The 16,148-nt window shown below is 30.8% G+C and overlaps 1 protein-coding gene across 1 annotated transcript; it reads left to right on the plus strand.

Moving 5' to 3' along the window:
- Nucleotides 1–742: 742 nt before the first annotated feature.
- On the plus strand, nt 743–1,579 carry LOC122501308 (glycerate kinase-like). Its single transcript, XM_043610653.1, has one exon. It carries the CDS (start codon nt 743–745, stop codon nt 1,577–1,579), a length of 837 nt encoding a protein of 278 aa, XP_043466588.1.
- The last annotated feature ends 14,569 nt before the right edge of the window (nt 1,580–16,148 follow it).

Consider the following 16,148-nt stretch of genomic DNA (forward strand, 5'->3'; position numbering starts at 1 on the left):
AATTCGTAATCAGCGACCCCAAAAACCCCCGAGTAACGAATTTGAAGCGAATCCAATGAACTTTTCAAAAATGTGTCCGCCATATTGGTTTTTTGAGGTTATGTCAAAATCCTGATCTGATGAGGTTAAATGGACCTCGGATTCAGATTCAGCGACCCAAAAAACATAAAGTCTACATAGTGAGACCCCCAGATCAGAACTTTTTTTTTTTTTTTGTGGCTGTGTTATGAATAATTAGTAAAAATTGTTATAAAAAATTATTTGTCTTCAATTTAGAAATGTTATAGATGATTCTTGGTATTGTAATAACCGACATTCACTTTGTGCAGTTGTTACAATTTACACACTGTCACTTAAATGCTTCATCTAGATAATTAAGTAATTAGTGTGTAAAAAATTAAAAATTGAAATATTTTAATAGTGTAAATTTCCTTCCGAAAGTTTTTAATGAATTACAAGAGTTTGATCCATAGAAGGTGAAAATAAGAACATAAAATTTATGTCATATTTTTTGTTTATTTAAAAACAGCAACGTTTCGATGACGTGGGTTTGTCATCCTCTTCAGGCTAATTAAAACAAAATTTTTAAATAAACAAAAAATATGACATAAATTTTATGTTCTTATTTTCACCTTCTATGGATCAAACTCTTGTAATTCATTAAAAAATTGAAATATTTTTTTCCATAAAAGGAAGCGGATTAGCTAGAGTTGCATTTCCAGCGAAGGTAATTACCATAATTATGTCTGACGTTCCCGGAGACAATATTAACGAAATAGCGGGAGCTCCAACTGTAAATGAATCACCCACTACCAATGAAGTGAATGCAATTTTGCACAAGTATCAAATACCATTGACAATTTTATCCCTCTCGATGAGACAAGTCCTCAACGAAGTTTTACCCGCAATGCCAAAGAAAATGGTGAGTGCAAGTGGAAAATTTAAATTCGTTGATTATCATATCATAGCGGGTAATTGTGATGCTGCCGATGGTATGGCAAAGGCTGCCTTCAAATTTGGTTACGTCCCAGTCAAAGTGAATTCCTCCTGTACTGGTACATCGCGAAGAATGAGTCGAGACTACGTTAAATTTGCATCACTAATGATTTCAGCCGTTGAGGGAAAAATATCAAAATTGGAATTCTATAAATCCATGATGAACAATGGAACACTGTCGTTAAGTGAAGAGAAAATTGAGGGAATTTTTTCGTCAAAGGAAAAATGGGGTTTGGGACTGTATCTCATATTTGGAGGACGTGGGAAAGTTAAACTTACTGACTCACGGGGACAAGGTGGTCCAAATCAAGAAATTGCTCTATATTTTTCAATTTACTGGTATTTGAGATGTAGACAGTATCCAATATTAAAAGAATATGTTGTTTGGTTTTTGGGTGGAGCCTCCTCGGGAAAAGATGGAAATTCTCAAGTTGCAGGTGCTTACGGTTATTTGGCTATTGTTACTGGAGTTTGGAAATATTACCAAGAATTAAAAGATCTAAACGTGGAGGCAAAATTAATGATGATGGATTTGGATCCTGAAAGCAAGGAGAATGAGGTTTTTATTACAAATCTTTATTGAGTATGCTTATTTTCTTATTGTACCTACTTTTACTTTTTCCAAGCAGCACGTAATATAACCTCAAAATAAAGGCAATATTACATTAGATGTTCGGAATATTCCACGGAAATGTTCTAGGAATCTTAAAGTAATATTAAAATGTCCGCCTCATAGGAATATTCCAAGATAACATTAAGGGAATGTTCCACGGTAATATGAAAGGAATATTCCAGGATGATGTTGAGGGAATGTTCCACCTTAATATTAACGGAATATTCCATGTGATGTTTAGGGAATATTCCCAGGTAATATTAAATATGTTGAAAATAGATGAAAATAACAATGAATCTTATGTTTATTAACCCTTTGAGAGGCGGTGGAACGTATACGTCCCAACTACAAAAACCTCAATATCTTTGACGAAAATTAATATTTTTGAGTCAAATTTAGGGCGTTTTCTTCAGGAAGAATAGGGCTTTAAAAATATGTAACCTAGATCATGTTAAAAAATTTCTATTGTTTAAAAAAATTCATAAATTATTGTTAAAATTCACGAATTTTTTAAACATTTTAAAATCGACTAAAAATTGTTACTCGGGGGTTTTTGGGGTCGTTGATTACGAATGTGACATTAGTTTATAAAAATTCAAAATGGCGGATCCAATATGGCAGACTATTTTTTAAAAATTGTTTAGTTTTACATGAAACTTATCACTCGGGGGTTTTAGGGATCGCTAATGACGATTCTGATGTTAGTTTTTAAAAATTCGAAATTGCGGATCCAATATGACAGATAACAAATGTAAAAATTTATAATTAGATTGTCACGAAACTTGTTACTTGGAGGTTGTTGTAGTCCCTGATTACCAATCTTTAGTCTATTTTTAAATTTAGATTGTGGATTAATAATTAGCGGAGAAATTTTTAAAATTAATAAACTGGAAAATGTTTATTATAAAACTCCTGCTAGTTTTACAACAAAAATTTCTAATCAGTCAGCAACTCAGTTTTTACAATTATCCAATTGATCTTAGATTTCTAAAAAGACCTGGGTTCACCCGAGAACCAATTTAGTAATAAGTCATCCGCCATATTAGATCCGCCATTTTGAATTTTTAAAAACTAATATCAGATTCGTCATCAGCGATCCCTAAAACCCCCGAGTGACAAGTTTCAGGTAAATCTAAACAATTTTTAAAAAATCGTCCGCCATATTGGATCTGCCATTTTGAATTTTCAAAAACTAACTCCAATTTCGTAATCAGCGACCCCAAAAATATTAAGACATGAGATGTAAAGAAAATCCGTCCATATGAATAATGTGCCCCTCAAAGGGTTAAAAAAAAGAAGATGAATAGAAAAAATGTCAAATTTTTTCAAAGTATGTAATATTACCAGGGAACATTCCCTCGATATTCCCTGAACTTTACCCTGGAATATTCCATTAATATTACGGTAGAACATTCCCTCAACATCATCCCGGAATATTCTTTTAATATTACTGTGGAACATTCCTTTGAGGCGGACATTTTAATATTACTTTAAAATCCTTCGAGTTTTCCACTGGAATATTCCGAATATCTAATGTAATATTGCCTTCACTTTTAGGTTCTATTACGTGCTGCTTGGGTTATCAAATCTTGCTTGCGGCAAGTCTTGCAAGCACAGTATAAGCTTGATGCAATATTGTGAAAAGATTGACGGAAGTTTTCGTCATGCTTACAGAAAGATTGCCATAAGCCTGCACTGAAAAAAATGATATTGTCGATTTTGTCATACTCGTTTGGTTAGGACGTAAAGCTGAAACAGCAATACTGTATTTCTGTTCTTCAAATACAGCATTGGTGTTCTTCACATACATATTACTTTCTCTCACATAGGGGAGACAAGGTGCAGTTCGGTCCGTGTATCGAATTTTTTTTACTGGGTAGAATCATTTGAGTGACAGCGTGTAAATTGTAACAACTGCACAAAGTCAATGTCGGTTGTTACAATACCAAAATTCATCTATAAAATTTCTAAATTGAAGAAAAATAATTTTTTATAACCATTTTTATCAATTATTTATAATTTTTGGACCAACGTTATAGTACGTGACAGTTCCATAGAGATGGCAGCATTAATATTGTTTCGAAATGAAAGAAACTTAAAAAAGTTTTTTTTTCATTAATTTTGAAGACGAATTTAGAAAAACAATGAGAATCTTTATAAAAAATGAGTGTGATTACATTTTTGACAAATATTTTACGTTTCAAACGTATCTGCTGAATTTTAGAAAAAATATCCGTTTTCATTATCACTTGTAACAACTGCACAACAGGTACATTTTTAACAATAAAACACTTTATTAAAAAAGTATACACTAAATGTGGACAACCAAGGCAGTTTTTTAAAGCTTAATCCTCATAGAATTAATATTACAAAAATCTACTTTGTTAAGTATAAAGGTCTATTAATTATTTAAAAATTATCTGTCAGAGAAATATTTACTTTTAGCCTCTAAAAACCAATGTGCCTATTTTTTATTTGTAAAGCTTGCATATAATTTTTAAACATATTGCAGTAAGTTCGTACATAAAAACTAAACGTTTTTCTCTTTAGAACCCCATCTCTATAACTAACTGTTTCTGAGATATTCCATTTGTAACAACTGCACACTGTAACAACCGCACCTAGTCTCCCCTACATATGGCTGTTCTACACTGCGTATGGCTGAAACAGCAATACTGTATGGCTGTTCCATATCCACCAATATAATATGTGAGAATTGGCCATATTTATGGCAGCACCATATAAATATATTTTTTTCAGTGATGCTGTTAAGCTCTCTTGCTATCTGGGTAATAATTTAATATAACAAAATTATTTGCTGCAAGCCTACAGAAATCTTGCAGCAAGCTTTTCGGAAGCTTGCGGCAATCTAACCACAATATTACAACAAGTTTGCATGGTAATCTTGTCGCAAACTTAGCATGAAATATTGCAACAAGCTTGCAAGATTAGTTTTCCATGGCAGGCTACACGGAAAAAAAAAGTTCACGAATCTCTCGTGAACTAGTATATCACTTTTAGATGGGACACAAAATTTCAAAATTTTCATTCACTTTTGATTAGAAATGGCGAACGTCAACGAAAAACTGAAACAAAGTTAATGAATTTTTGTTGAACTGTTAATGAAGAGTAGTTCGTCAAATGTAGAGGTACAAGTTCACGAAAAAATCGTGAACTCGCGAGTGTCAGTAGTATGCGCAGTTCGTAATGCGCATCAAATATCCCTATATTAAAGAACCAGTAGAACCGGGTAGAATCAGGAGCCTACTTGCTTTGAGTTGGTTATTGTCACATAAGTTCCAATTTCAAACCAGTAGATATGTATTTTCAGCTGGTTTGAATTCGGAATGTCAAGTTCAAAATGAACTGGTTTCAGTTTGAACATTACAGTCAACCGGAAATTCCAAGTAGGTTACATTGTACAATATGATCTTGTTTCAACTTGGATATCGATTCATAATTGGATATCCAAGGTGGTTACAATTGAACAGATAGTTTTTAAAAAAAAAATTTGTGGAAAAAATAATAAAACATTCTTATGACCATCAATAACTTCATATTCTTAGCACACTCCAAACATACAAACATTTTCATTAAACTGGAAGAATTAAATTAAAACTTGTACCCTATGGGAATCGAACCCCGCACCTATGACCTATCTATCTAAACGCTTAACGACCACGGCTATCGAATCGACGTGAGAAATATTTTTCGACCTGTCTATATAAGCTGCAACTTTGAAAAACGCAAGTTTATGTAAAATATTATAATTTTTGTAAGTACCTATAAAAATACAAGCAGAATTTAAAATATTTATATAGATTTGCAATATATGCTATTATGTTAAAAATATTAATTAAATATTTAATAAGTTTCTACTCAAATGTCATTTGACCGCGTTGTAATTTTTTGCAAAAATTTGCAAAAAATAACATTAAGCGAAATAAAAAACAGAAAATTCGTAAAAATTAAAATTCGCAAAATGACTCAACAGTGTTAAAAAAAATTCCATTGATTGTGAACTACAGATTTTTATAAAATTACAAAATTCACAAAATTACAAATAGCAATAGTAACAAATTCATAAAAATATCAATTCGAGAAATGCAAATTCGAAAAAATAAAATTTGCAAAACAACAATTAGCCGAAATAATGATTCACAACAAAGCAGTTTCGCAAAAAATAACAATTAGCAAAAGTATCTACCAATTTGTAAAACTGTCAATTGCGAAGAATGCACTTTTGCAAAAATAAAATTTGCAAAATAACAGTTAACTAAAATAAATATTTGTAAAAATGTAAATTTGTAATAATAATTCTTTGCAAAAATAACAATTTATAAAATAACAATTGGCGAAAATGACAATTTTATGAATTCCAATTAGCGATTAATCAAACTCTTTAAATTTGAACTTGAAATTCCAAATAGAATGCATCCCCGATTCAAATTAAACCAAGATGACATTAATCCTTCACTGTAACATATAAATTTAGAGTTGGAAATTCCAAACTCAAGCTTGTTGATTTTTAATTTGACAGGACAAGTGAAATGTAGTATTCGAGAATCCAAATTGAATCAAGTAGATACTTGAACTTAATTTTTGTATTTGGAAATGCAAGCTGATACTTGTAGTACGTGCGAACTTGGAAATACAAGTAGAAATGATAAGATTGGAAATCCATGTTGAAACAAGTCGAAACAAAAATTGAAGAGGACAATCCAAGATAGAACCATTTCAATTTTATCTTGGATATCCGTGTCAGTTACATAAATAGGATTTCCAAGTTAAAACCAGTAGAATTGCTACACGGAAAAGTTTTTCAATTTGGAAAGCAAGTTGACACCAGTAGATTCATGTTCAATTTCTACTAGTCTCAACTGGTTCTTTAATATAGGGATGGCTGATCAAGCATTCATCATTCAGTCGGTGTCATCGGTGTTTACATTCGGGAAAATTCTTTGATGAAAGTTATTATTTAGAATCAGTGTTTTTTATTACTTAGTGAATATTTTTCTTTGCTAATTTCCTTTGTGAAACGAATAATTCATAAAATGAATTAAAAGTTACGATAAGGGACTTTTTCTACTTTGCACGGTCCTGAGTTTTACAGCAGACAAAGCTAATCGTTTCGTTTGTCGAAGGACAGTGTATCTAGATTTAGCCGTGGCGGTTAGTTGTTAGAAATATTATGTTATAGGGTATAGGTACTAGGTTCGAATCCCGTGAAGCGAATTACGAATTTTAATGGCGATAAAATTGTGTATTCTGTGTAGTTGGATGCGTAATAGGCGTCAAGTTATCAAATAAAGTGAAATACTATAAAAAAGTAGTGTCTGGAAATTATTTTTTCTTGTTTTTAGCATTTTTTAAAAGTTCACGAATTTTTCGTTAACTTTGACGAAAAGTTCGGAAACCGTACTATGTTTCTAGTGAAGGAGTTGATGAAATTTTGACGAACTGTGTTTGTTGATTTTCAAGAATTTTGTGTCCCATCCAAAAGTGATATACTAGTTCACGAGAGATTCGTGAACTTTTTTTTTCCGTGTAGATAGCACCGTTTTTTCCAGGAAGTTAACAGGAAGTTCTCAGAGAAGTTCGGAAGTTATCTTTGATAACTTCCCTGTAGGTGAAAGGTGTACGAGATGATCCCCTGGGGCAAGATGATCCTTTTGAGTTTTGGAGAGCCTATTAGCTGTTACGAACAAATTACAAAATAGTGGCATTTGGGGCAAGATGATCCCTCAATGGGTGTACAAGATGATCCCCCCTGATTCCCATGTATTTCGTCTCACCTCGAAGTGAATTTTCTAGTATTAATAAAAAATTCAATTTTTCTCGCTTCTTATATGATGTTTTTATTATCAAAACTAATTTATTTTAAACAAAAAGTTGAAATCTACATCTATTTTATTAATTTTCTTGTTGTAGACTATGCTGCTCGTAATTATAAAATAGAAAAATAAATCTTGGTAAGTGTTCAAAGGCATTTATAACCTAAATAAAGCATATTTAATATTGATACACTGTTATTCCTTCAATTTAGTCTTCTTTTCCAATAATTGGGGTAATTGATAACAATAATAATCCTACGGATCATCTTGCCCATATAGTGTTGCATTCGATCGAGAAATCGCTCGAAAAAAACGAGAAATCTCGTGAAGAAGACAATGAAAACAATTGAATGTGATTTATCATTCAATTTTTTTCATTGCCTTCTTCACGAGATTTCTCGTTTTTTTCGAGCGATTTCTCGATCGAATGCAACCATACCAGGGGGATCCTTTTGTAAGGTTTTAGAAAAATTAAATTTACTTGTAAAATATTAATTATTTTTATACACTTCTAATTAGAAAAGTTAGATGGATTAATTATCTACTAGTTCATACAAAACAAACTCAAAAATCTTGATTTTTCATTGAATAATGGTCATTCTTCCTTAGGGGGATCATCTCGTACAATGTGGACGTCCACGTGAAAAGGGCCCATATTGTCGGTTCTAGTTTTCGAGATAATCGCAATTTAGTAATTTTGGAGTAAAATCTTTATTTTTTTACATTCTCATCATATGAGAAAGTATTAGTTTTGGTCGAAAATTGACTTTTGCTAATTTCATGAAATCTCGACGTTTTGGGGTCCCCTGAACCCAAAAAACATGGTCCGGCGATGGTGTCTGTCTGTCTGTAGACCAAAAATTTTGTTCCCACGATAACTATTGAAAAACTTATCCGATCGTTTTTAAATTTAACACACTTAAAGTTGGTGCAAAAATGAAGGCCAAGTTCGTTAACCAGCTATTTTCGTCAGAAACTATTTTTTTTTTTTTTTTAAGTTTTTGGGTCAGTCAGCTTAGGGAGCGTTTACAAATGATGTCACGTTTTTGGGGGCAGGGGAAGGGTCTCTACTAAACGTGACACAATGTATTTTTGCAAGTGAAATTGCATGAAGTAGCGTGACAGTGTAGAGGGGTCTAAAATCCCGAAAAATTGCGTGACATCATTTGTGAACGCTCCCTTAACTGTGTTAAAGAATTTGTTATTGATTTTGTAAAATGTTATAACTTTTATAAAAATTCGTTTTTATCAACAACTTGATAATAATACATACTTTAAAAACACTGGTTTACAGTGAAATTGTCAATCGAACAAAACAATTTTTTTTCGAATAGTAGGTGTTTTTTGAGTAAGAAAATCATAGTTTAAATTTTTTTCCCTCGTGCAGTTTTTCTGTAGCTTCAAATTTTGCATTTTCGAGGTGCGACGCCACTTAAACTTACCTGTAGGAAAATTAGCTTGTCAAAATATAATAAATGAGGTATCATTAGTAGGTAAACAGGGAGCGTTCTAACTCAAGATCCCTGCACCGACATGTTACCGACACTTTTAGCCCAGACTCAAACCACTTAGCCAAGACTCAAACCCTTGTGGGGGGGGGTATTCAGACTGTTATGCTGAGCCAGATATGACGTCATACTTCCTAGAATTTTCGGGGGGGGGATATTGAGATCATGATGCGAATGTGATTCTTGGAATTTATCTAATTTCTTGGAATTATAAAACAATCCTAGAATTTGATGACACATTATCATTGGTATTTCCTGTTTTTGTTTTTTTACAGGGTGCATTCTTTAACGATGACGCATAATTTCTTTGTTTTTCGCAAAATAGGGTTGATGACTCAGAGTTTTGGAATTTTTTATTGATGACTCATTTCCTGTTTTTGTTTTTTACATGGTGCATTCTTTAACGATGACGCATAATTTCTTTGTTTTTCGCAAAATAGGGTTGATGACTCAGAGTTTTGGAATTTTTTATTGATGACTCATTATCATTGGAATTTCCTGTTTTTGTTTTTTACATGGTGCATTCTTTAACGATGACGCATAATTTCTTTGTTTTTCGCAAAATAGGGTTGATGACTCATTATCATTGGTATTTCCTGTTTTTGTTTTTTACCACAATTCTAAGAAAACCATAATTAACTTGAAATCAAATTAGTCATAATCTGTGTATATAAAGAAGGCAATTTTTCTTATCAAAACCATTCCTGCAGTTTAAGTTGTTCAATCAACATATCAGAATTTCATCGTGAAATTCAAGTGCGCTTAAAAAATCTCGTTTTAAAAAAAAATCGCTATAGTTAAAAGTTTAATTTTAGTCTGATCGGAGTTAATCATTGTAGTGAAAAAAATTGACATTTAATACAAGTGATAAAAATGAATTTAGATAAATTAAATGCAGCAAGTAAAGTTATGGAAACTGATAAAAGCTCTAACTATTGTAAAGATTTTGTGAAAATTATGAACAATGCTTTTAAAACATTAAGTAAAAAAACTACAACAGAGGAATTAAATTTTTGGATAAATAATAGTGTAAAAAACATTAGATTACTGAATAAATTGTTAAGAAATGGATCTGTGTCATGTGGAGAGAAAAAAAAGATTTTGTCAACTATTGGACTATTAAAAGCAAATAGCAGAAAGTTTAAGAAACTAAGAAGAACAGGAACTGGTTTATTTAAAAAGGATGAGAGATGGATCAGGTGGGAAGAATTAGAGAATGCTTTCGAGAATAGAATTAGAACAGGTGTTGTTATTAATTTGAAACATAAAAATATGGACAGTTTTCTCAGTGATGCAAAGAAAATGATTATTTCTCGATTAAAAAATGCATTTAAAAAGGTAGGAAACATGAAAGTTAATGTTGTTCTTGCGGCAAATTATACTGTTTTAGAAGAAGGTGAGGAAATTGAAGATATTAAATATTTCAATACTAGAAATTCAAAAATTTTAGAATCAACAAACTTTGATGAATGGTTTGATCATAAAATTCGTGAAAAACTTTTTGTTAAGATTGATGATTTTCAACAAAAAAAGTCAGGTTGGTCTTTAAATGAAATTATAAATTTAAGTGTTAATATAAATAAATATGTCCCTCTTGCGGCTGGATACTCAACATTTATAAGAATGCCAAAATTTATAATTGATAAAAGAGCTGTTATTAATGTTATAAATAATGACAAACATTGTTTTTTATGGTCCATCATTGCACAACGTTATCAAGTTGTAAAGAATAAGGAACGTACAAGTTCATATCCTCACTTTAAAGATACTGATTTAAAGTTTGATGATTTTGAATTCCCCATTACTCTCAGCGATATTCCAAAATTTGAAAAATTAAACAATTTAAGTATTAATGTTTACGGAATTGATAAAAGCAGTAATAAAAAGAATGAAATTGTTCCACTTTATTTAAGTAAAAACAAATCAGATGAACCTACTTATCACTTATTAATGATTGAAAATACAGAACTTGATTTAGACGATGATGATGATGATAATAATTTTCAAAATAACAAAGTTTATCATTTTGTATTAATTAATAATTTATCTCGATTAGTAAAATCTCAAATAACAAAAGATCGAAATCGAACCATACTTTGTGATAGATGTTTATGCCATTTTAAATATGAAAAATCATTTAATAATCATAAAATTGATTGTGATAAAATAAACATGTGTCGAGTGATTTTACCTAACGAAGAGAATAAAATTTTAAAATTTAAAAATTACAGAAATAAAGAAAGTGTTCCCTTTGTCGTGTATGCTGACACTGAAAGTCTCTTAGAACCTATAGCAAGTACACACACAAACACATCAACATACCAAAAACATATCCCAACAAGTTTTGCTTTCTATGTACATTGCAATTTTAACGAATCTCTTTCAGAATTTAAATCATATCGGGGTCCAGATTGTGTTGATTGGTTCATGGCTGAATTAAAACAATTGGCTGAAAAAGCAAATACTTATTTTACAAATATTATTCCAATGGAAAATTTAACTATTTTACAACAAATTCAATTTGATACAGCAACAGTTTGTCATATTTGTGAAAAACCTTTTGAAAATGATGACATTAAACACCGCGACCATTGTCATTTCACGGGAAAATATCGTGGTCCAGCACATCAAGGTTGCAATGTAAATTATAAAGATTCGCATGTTGTTCCCATAATTTTTCACAACTTGTCAGGATATGATGCACATTTCATTATTAAAGCTTTAGCAACGTCTTTTGAGGGTGAAATGAAACTGTTACCAATAAACAAGGAAAAGTACATTTCATTTTCAAAGTATGTCAAAGGCACAAAAGTAGTATTAAGATTTCTGGATTCATTTAGATTTATGCCCAGCAGTTTAGACAAATTATCCTCCTATCTTGAAAATGATGAGAAAAAAATTACTAAAAAGTATTGTAAAAATATGGACGAGTTTAATTTATTGACAAGAAAAGGAATATTTCCTTACGAATATGTTAGTAGCTGGGAAAAATTAGAAGAAGGACAATTGCCAGTAAAAGACTCTTTCTACTCTAAATTAAATGACGCTTATATTTCAGACGAAGACTATGAACATGCTTGTAACGTATGGAAAACGTTTAATTTAAAAACAATAGGAGAATACTCTGACTTGTATTTACAGACTGACGTTCTACTACTTGCCGACATTTTTGAAAATTTTAGAAAAACCTGTTTTACAACTTATAACTTGGACGCGTTACATTACTATACTGCCCCAGGACTGGCATTTGACGCTATGCTCAAGTACACAGACATAAAACTTGATTTGTTGACAGATGTAGAAATGTTGCTTTTTATTGAAAAGGGAATTAGAGGTGGTGTTTCACAATGCTCAAACAGATACGCGAAAGCTAATAATAGATTTATGGAAAAAGATTTTAATCCCTTAATACCAGAATCTTATATAATGTACTTCGATATAAATAATCAGTATGGTGCTTCTATGAGCGAGAGCTTGCCATATACAGATTTTGAATGGTTAGAAAATTATAGTAATGACTTTTTCCTAAATATTCCAGATGATTCTTCAGAAAGATATATTCTTGAAGTAGATTTAGATTATCCAACTCAACTTCATGATTCACATAAAGACTTGCCCTTATGCCCTGAACATTTCATACCTCCTCTCCCAAAATGTAAAATTCCTAAATTGATTCAAAATTTATTACCAAAGAAGAACTATACAATTCACTATAGAAATTTAAAGCTATATTTATCTTTGGGAATGAAATTAACTAAAATACATAGAGTTTTAAAATTTAAGCAAAAGCAGTGGTTAAAACCCTACATTGATTTAAATACCGAGCTTCGAAAAAAATCGAGTAATGAATTTGAGAAGAATTTTTACAAGCTAATGAACAATTCCGTATTTGGCAAGACAATGGAAAATGTTAGAAAACACAAAGATGTTAGATTAATAACAAAATGGGAGGGAAGGTATTGCGCGAAAAATTTAATTGCTCAACCAAACTTTCATAGTTGCACCATATTCGATAAAGATATGGTCATTATTGAGATGAATAAAACAAAGGTATACTTTAACAAACCAATTTACATAGGATTCACTATTCTAGACATATCAAAAATAATAACATATGACTTTCATTACAATTACATTAACGAGACTTTCAGTGATTCTGCAAAATTACTCTACACAGATACTGACAGTCTTGTTTATCACATCACAGTACCAAATTTTTATGATTATATTAAAAGAGATTTACATAAATTCGATACATCCGATTATCCTGAAAACAACATTTATGATATACCACTTGCAAATAAAAAAATCCTGGGTCTTATGAAAGACGAAAATAACGGTAAAATTGTAGACGAATTTATAGGTTTAAGATCAAAACTATATGCATTCAAGTTATGGGGTGATGAGGAAGCTAAAAAGAAAGCAAAAGGGGTAAAATATTCAACTTTAAAAAAAATAGGTTTCGATGATTTTAAGCATACTCTCAATGAAAATGAAAACCTGATCCGATCTCAGCACTTTATACGCAGCAAAAAACATGAAGTATTTACTGTCAAACAAAATAAAATTGCTCTCAGTTGGCAGGATGATAAAAGAATTTTGATACCAGGGAAAACTGACACCTTTCCTTGGGGTTACCAACAGCATGATCCAATGGAAATAGATGAAATTGATGTATAAAATGTAAATATTTATTTAAAATGTAGTTTGTATTAGTTCTCTGCTATTCGATTTATACAATTTTTACAATAAATTATACTTAAAAAATATTGTAATTTATTATAATAAATGAATGTAATCAAAATAAATGTCGTTTCTTATTCCTGAAAACAATAAGGTTAGGTTAGAAATAATAATTACAGTCCAATTGATATTTTGTAATTTTATTGAGGAAAAAAATAGAATACATTTTAAACTAAAATACTTAAATATTACAGTTTTTGCAGAACCAAGTTTTTAAGTTTATAACATTCTGAAGAGCACAAGTAAATGTTTTCTTGTTGATTAAATGTTTTGAACAAGTTTTAATACATGTTTCAATGTTTAACTTTTTTAATGAAGGACAATTTAAATCATTCATGTCGATAATTTCAATACAATATTTTTCATCGATTAAGCTTTTTAACCATTTTTTCTTCTCTAAACCTTTAACATAAATTGTCTTTGCTTCTTTAAACACATTTTCTAAAATTTCTTTTAAATAAACGTACGGTACATCACCAGCATTCCAACGAATACCATGGAAATTATTTTCTAACCAACGATTGATACATTTATATTTGTTTGTAACGCAATTCCATGGACAAGGAGGTTGGAAAACCATATTTATTGGTATTGAATCATTATTTACAGAAACTATAGCTAATTCTTTTAAAACAAATTTATTAATTGGCAATTTGAATCCTTGCACATCCATCAAGTACTGCATTTTTAAATCAACTAATCTCATTACGCGTAAAGAGTTAAATATATATAAGCTTAAAGTTAAACAATTTTTTTGACAATTCCACTGATTGGTTTATATTCAACGATGCGGTCATGCAAAACTAAGCAATAAGCTGAAGTATTGGCGGGAAAATTTTCTTTTGATTCAAATTCTAAGCGGATATCAACTGGTCCACTTTTTAAAGACTCATTTTGTTTTGAACAATCTACTACAACTAAAGGAGCATATTGTAAAAATTCTTTTTTTGATAAAATTGGTTGAAACTTTTTACTATAATAAGATGCTTGAAAATTTGTAAACATTTCATATAAAGTAGAGTACTGATTTCTACCAATATTCAGATTCATGTTACCATAAGGATAACATTGTGAATTTAAAAATAATTTTACATCAGATAAATCACAATGATCGAAACAACTAGAGTTTTGAACTGTATTATTTTTTCTGTTTCTCTGAAACCCTAATACAATAAATCTAGGTTTCTCTAATTGACTTGAAGTTTTTACACTCCAAATATGCTTAGGAGTAATTGGTAATAAAGGATATTCATACAATTCCCAAGTTCTAAAACTTATTGGAATAGATGGATCTTTTTCAATATATTTTAATAATTTAAATTTTCGAGCATCTGATAATTTTATGTATGGTAATAACCATTCAATTTTTTCAATAACAATTTTAAACTCTTCTAAAGGTGCTACTTGCAACACTGCGTTAGCATCAGTTCTTGATCTGATTAAAATAAGCTCATGTTTTGCGTTAATAATAACATTTTGGTAATCTTCAGCAAAACCAAAAATCATACTTAAAGGAATACAAACATCAAAATAACCTTGTGCATTTGTTAAGGTTGGTTCATTCGTAAATTCTAACCAGCCAACATTTTCAAGAAATTTATTTTGACTAGCATCAAAGCGTCAAAGTAATAACTAACGTTTAAACTAAGAATATCATTTATTTATATGCAGAGTATACAAATCAGGAATATTCAATTGTTTACATAAAAATTTAAGACATAAATGTCCGCATACATATGTATTATAGTTTTGATATCGTTTATGATTATATTTTATGCTACCAACACCAAAATATTTAACAAGATCCGAAGGTGGTCGAAGATTACCGAAGCTATCAAAATATACGATTTTATCTTTATTCTTTTTATATGCACACCAATGTGTACCGGGACCATTTTTATCATCTAGATTAATAATTGCAAATTCAGTTTCTTTAGGACCACGCATAGGTAGTTCATTTCGCATAAAAACTCCTCGAAAATATGGAATTTTTAAAAGCTTTGCAAATTTAAGTAAATCTAAGTCGGTTAGGGCTCGGTGAGGTAGCTTTACTTCAAGTTTTTTGACTTGCATCCTTGTCCTGCTTTATAAGGTTTAAGGTGTAACCCTAGACCTGTCCTATATGGTTTTAAATGGAGCCCTTTTCCTAAGGCAATAGACTCCATTGTTTGATTGTGTCGCTTGCTTTCCTCTAGTTGACGTTTTGCAGAATTTGCATCATTTACAGCTTTAGCTATGCCAGCTGCTCCCCCTGCTAGAGCCCCTGTTGCACTTAAACCCGCAAACAAAGGAATAAGAAAAGGTAAAATTCCTCCCACTTTAGAAGGTATCGGTAAAACTCGAGGTTTATTAATTTTTCGCCTGCCACCAGCAATTTTAACTGCCAAACGTGCACCTTCAAGTGCTGATTTAATAGTAGACTGGGCATTTGTATCCAATTTCATAGATTTTTTA

This window comes from Leptopilina heterotoma, unplaced genomic scaffold (genome assembly GCF_015476425.1).
Source record: "Leptopilina heterotoma isolate Lh14 unplaced genomic scaffold, ASM1547642v1 Lhet_208, whole genome shotgun sequence".
Taxonomy (NCBI): domain Eukaryota; kingdom Metazoa; phylum Arthropoda; class Insecta; order Hymenoptera; family Figitidae; genus Leptopilina; species Leptopilina heterotoma.

What these genes read in the sequence shown, in the direction of transcription:
- LOC122501308 (XM_043610653.1), top strand. Translation starts at nt 743, where the DNA reads ATGTCTGACGTTCCCGGAGACAATATTAACGAAATAGCGGGAGCTCCA.